We start from the raw sequence: 5,090 nt of genomic DNA on the forward strand, positions 1-5,090 counted from the left end.
CTCCAGTCAGTCCTCCAGTCAGTCCTCCAGTCAGTCCTCCAGTCAGCCCTCCAGTCAGTCCTCCAGACAGTCCTCCAGTCAGTCCTCCAGACAGCCCTCCAGTCAGTCCTCCAGACAGCCCTCCAGTCAGCCCTCCAGTCAGTCCTCCAGTCAGTCCTCCAGTCAGTCCTCCAGACAGCCCTCCAGTCAGTCCTCCAGTAAGTCCTCCAGTCAGCCCTCCAGTCAGTCCTCCAGTCAGTCCTCCAGTCAGTCCTTCAGTCATTCCTCCAATCATTCCTCCAGTCATTCCCCCAGTCAGTCCTCCAGTCATTCCCCCAGTCAGTCCTCCAGTCAGTCCTCCAGTCAGTCCTCCAGTCATTCCCCCAGTCAGTCCTCCAGTCATTCCCCCAGTCAGCCCTCCAGTCATTCCCCCAGTCAGTCCTCCAGTCATTCCTCCAGTCATTCCTCCAGTCAGTCCTCCAGTCAGCCCTCCAGTCAGTCCTCCAGTCAGTCCTCCAGTCAGTCCTCCAGTCAGACCTCCAGTCAGTCCTCCAGTCAGTCCTCCAGTCAGTCCTCCAGTCAGTCCTCCAGTCAGTCCTCCAGTCAGCCCTCCAGTCAGTCCTCCAGTCAGTCCTCCAGTCAGTCCTCCAGTCAGTCCTCCAGTCAGTCCTCCAGTCAGCCCTCCAGTCAGTCCTCCAGTCAGTCCTCCAGTCAGTCCTCCAGTCAGCCCTCCAGTCAGTCCTCCAGTCAGTCCTCCAGTCAGTCCTCCAGTCAGTCCTCCAGTCAGTCCTCCAGTCAGTCCTCCAGTCAGTCAGTCCTCCGGTCTGTCCTCCAGTCAGTCCTCCAGTCAGTCCTCCAGTCAGTCCTCCAGTCAGTCCTCCAGTCAGTCCTCCAGTCAGCCTGCCAGTCAGTCCTCCAGTCAGCCCTCCAGTCCGCCCTCCACTCAGTCCCCAAGTCAGACCTCCAGTCAGTCCTCCAGTCAGTCCTCCAGTCAGCCCTCCAGTCAGTCCTCCAGTCAGCCCTCCAGTCAGTCCTCCAGTCAGTCCTCCAGTCAGTCCTCCAGTCAGTCCTCCAGTCAGCCTCCCAGTCAGTCCTCCAGTCAGCCCTCCAGTCAGTCCTCCAATCATTCCTCCAGTCAGTCCCCCAGTCAGTCCTCCAGTCAGCCCTCCAGTCAGTCCTCCAGTCAGTCCCCCACTCAGTCCCCCAGTCAGCCTCCCAGTCAGTCCTCCAGTCAGCCCTCCAGTCAGTCCTCCAATCAGTCCCCCACTCAGTCCTCCAGTCAGCCTCCCAGTCAGTCCTCCAGTCAGCCCTCCAGTCAGTCCTCCAGTCAGTCCTCCAGTCAGCCCTCCAGTCAGCCTCTCAGTCAGTCCTCCAATCAGTCCCCCACTCAGTCCTCCAGTCAGCCTCCCAGTCAGTCCTCCAGTCAGCCCTCCAGTCAGTCCCCCAGTCAGTCCTCCAGTCAGCCCTTCAGTCAGCCCCCCAGTCAGCCCTCCAGTCATTCCTCCAGTCAGTCCTCCAGTCAGTCCTCCAGTCAGTCCTCCAGTCAGTCCTCCAGTCAGTCCCCCAGTCAGTCCTCCAGTCAGTCCTCCAGTCAGCCCTCCAGTCAGTCCTCCAGTCAGTCCTCCAGTCAGCCCTCCAGTCAGTCCTCCAGTCAGCCCTCCAGTCAGCCCTCCAGTCAGCCCTCCAGTCAGTCCTCCAGTCAGTCCTCCAGTCAGCCCTCCAGTCAGCCCTCCAGTCAGTCCTCCAGTCAGCCCTCCAGTCAGCCCCCCAGTCAGTCCTCCAGTCAGTCCCCCAGTCAGTCCTCCAGTCAGTCCTCCAGTCAGTCCTCCAGTCAGTCCCCCAGTCAGTCCTCCAGTCAGTCCCCCAGTCAGTCCTCCAGTCAGTCCGCCAGTCAGGCCTCCAGTCAGGCCTCCAGTCCGACCTCCAGTCAGCCCCCTAGTCAGTCCCCCAGTCAGTCCCCAGTCAGTCCCCAGTCAGTCCTCCAGTCAGTCCCCAGTCAGCCCTCCAGTCAGTCCTCCAGTCAGTCCTCCAGTCAGTCCACCAGTCAGTCCTCCAGTCAGTCCCCCAGTCAGCCCTCCAGTCAGTCCTCCAGTCAGCCCTCCAGTCAGCCCTCCAGTCAGTCCTCCAGTCAGCCCTCCAGTCAGTCCTCCAGTCAGTCCTCCAGTCAGCCCTCCAGTCAGCCCTCCAGTCAGTCCTCCAGTCAGCCCGCCAGTCAGCCCTCCAGTCAGTCCTCCAGTCAGCCCTCCAGTCAGCCCTCCAGTCAGTCCTCCAGTCAGCCCTCCAGTCAGTCCTCCAGTCAGCCCTCCAGTCAGCCCCCCAGTCAGTCCTCCAGTCAGTCCCCCAGTCAGTCCTCCAGTCAGTCCTCCAGTCAGTCCTCCAGTCAGTCCCCCAGTCAGTCCTCCAGTCAGTCCCCCAGTCAGTCCTCCAGTCAGTCCCCCAGTCAGTCCTCCAGTCAGTCCTCCAGTCAGTCCTCCAGTCAGTCCCCCAGTCAGTCCTCCAGTCAGCCCTCCAGTCAGCCCCCTAGTCAGTCCCCCAGTCAGTCAGGAGTCCGCAAGGGTGAGGGGAGGCCTGTCTGGATCACTGCTTCACTTTTCCTCTCGCCTCATAAGGATTACCAAGTCAAAAGTAGATAAATATTCATGATGTGGGAATGTTAGCGGCCCATTTGAATATCTAGGCACCCGTGGGAGTCACTCAGCCGCCGAGACCCTCCTGCTGCTGCCCCTCCTTCTGCTCCTGCTCCTCCTGCTGGTGCTGCTGCCACGCCTACCCCAAGGAAACCACGCCCTCGGCACGCGTGACCACACACACACCACGACCACGCCACAACCCACGCCCACCACGGCAGAAAATTTACAGATTACTCTTGTGCATACACGCCCTCCCACCAGCACATCGCCACGCCCACACGCCCTCACAACACACACGTACACACACACGTACACACACCACGCCCACACATCAGACATCAAACACACGCTGCCCAGTCGTCCGAAACTGCTCTCCGTATACTAACAACGCACTTAAAACGGTATTACGCACCCACCTAACCCGCCACACACACGCACACGCACCCGACACACGCACACGCCTCAGCACCTTTCTCCACGCCACGCCACGCCACGCCACCCACGCCGCCCCACGCCTCACCTCACCGCTCCATTTCTTTCGTCAAATTTTATTGCACTCCCCGGTACAGCCGCTCTGCTCTGCCCCGGGAAATCCAATAACCTACTGATACGTCACCTTGATGGCGCCGTAGTCCGTGTTTCCAGCTTAGCATCGCCGCCCTCGCAAGCCCGTCACCTGCCTTATTAAATCCAGGTGCGAACTTAGGCATCCAGGTGAACATCCATCGATATTACTATGCGATTTTTTAGGGCGAAAGTTTACTAGTGAGAGTGTTGGGGATGCACGTGTATGGCGATTTTAATAAGAGCGAAAAGGAGCAGACATTTTATGCTGAAATATATGCTGCTTGTTAGATCCAGATGCAAACATAGGGATATAATATGCTCCTTTTTTACAGCAGGAGTTTACCTGTGAGAGTGATGAGGCAGCGAGTATATATGAATCTTCTCTATATCTTTAGTTTCGTTTGTCAAAGTGAATATATAGGTCCTTCTGTGCTCAAATATATACAAACCTTGGCGTCCATATAAATACCGATCAAATATTACTATGCTATTTTTTTACAGCAGACGTTTACCTGTGAGTGTTGAGGCAGCGAGTATATGGGAAACATCTCTATATCTTTAGCTTAATCGTGTCTAGTACTACATCTTTCTACGCGTGAAATGTAATACTTTCTTAGACAGTTGATAGACCTTTCATAATCGGTGACTTCAGCCGTACTTACGTAGAATTATAATTACTTGATGCCCGGTTAAAATGTATTAAATGTTTGCTTACCTATGATTAGACAGTGCTTATATTTTAACTCCCTTTTTTTTATATAGTGGAGGAAGCAGCTCAAGGCAAAAAAAAAAAAAAAAAAAAAAAAAAAAAAAATCAGAGGAAATACCGCTAATCACTGCCGCTATAGAAAGAGTTTAGAAGAGTGGCCAAAACTGAGGTTAATATCGGGTCACCTCATGAAAACTAATATCTATATGTTTATCTAAAGCATATCCAAAGTGTTCATCAAACGTTCTTTCCGCAGCTGACAAGGCGATCATTAGTGACGATATAGCAAGATGGAGGACGCTGTCTATCTTCACGCATTTGTTTGGTTTTAAGTCTGATTGAAAGTCTTGTTCCGCAAAAAAAAAAAATATATATGATTACCTTTTCCACGCCGGAGTGTTAACAAGAGAGAGATTAAAGTTCAGCGCAAATCATTTAACGACAAAGATATTCATAATGCGATACAATTTCTGCGTCGCGTCCACTCGATTGTGCCAAGTGATCTGATTGCAAGGGAGACGACGATTTTAAATTCCTTCACACTCAGCGGCGCGCCCAAGTGTGTCGGAGCAGCGTCTCTAAGGAGGAAGAGGAGGAGGAGGAGGAGGAGGAGGAGGAGGAGGAGGAAGAACAAAGGGATAATGTGCAGGTATTGTTCACAGATAGAATTATGAACACTTGCTTGAGTTACCATTATATCGTTTTTGTGAGGAAAAATTTACAATACAAGAGAAACAGACAAAGGCAGAGGAGGAGGAGGAGGAGGAGGAGGGAAGAAGCGTAGGAGGATATCGAAAAGGATTAACGAGAGGCGAAGCAAAGAAACTAAGGATGAAAAATCGATGAAAAAAATGGAAAGTGAGGAAGCAAGAGGATGAGGAAGAGGAGGAGGAGGAGGAGGAGGAGGAGGAGGAGGAGTCTTGCAGGAAAACAAATCAAGAAGGGCAGACGTATCCTTCAATTTGACTTCGAAGAGAGAGACGTTCGCGGTTGAGTTGATCTATCTCGTCCTTATTGAGAGAGAGAGAGACAGAGACAGACCCAGAGAGACACACAGACAGACAGACCTAGAGAGCGAGAGAGAGAGAATGATCAGATGAAGTGTGAAATATATAAGGCAAAAAGGGAGACGAGAAACATACAGAGACAGGAAATCAAGAGACAGAGGAAAATAAAAAATAAAAATAAAAAATAGGGAAAAACAT

At 53.0% G+C, this 5,090-nt stretch overlaps 1 protein-coding gene across 1 annotated transcript; it reads left to right on the plus strand.

Moving 5' to 3' along the window:
* Window positions 1-544: 544 nt before the first annotated feature.
* On the plus strand, window positions 545-1,271 carry LOC126984126 (uncharacterized; the record flags this gene model as incomplete). The annotated part of the gene is made up of 2 exons (XM_050837511.1): window positions 545-601; window positions 1,191-1,271. Coding segments are annotated over 2 exons (138 nt in total), but the record flags the coding sequence as incomplete, so codon positions are not given.
* Between the last annotated feature and the right edge of the window lie 3,819 nt (window positions 1,272-5,090).

The sequence above is a fragment of the Eriocheir sinensis genome, chromosome 56 (assembly GCF_024679095.1).
Source record: "Eriocheir sinensis breed Jianghai 21 chromosome 56, ASM2467909v1, whole genome shotgun sequence".
Classification (NCBI taxonomy): domain Eukaryota; kingdom Metazoa; phylum Arthropoda; class Malacostraca; order Decapoda; family Varunidae; genus Eriocheir; species Eriocheir sinensis.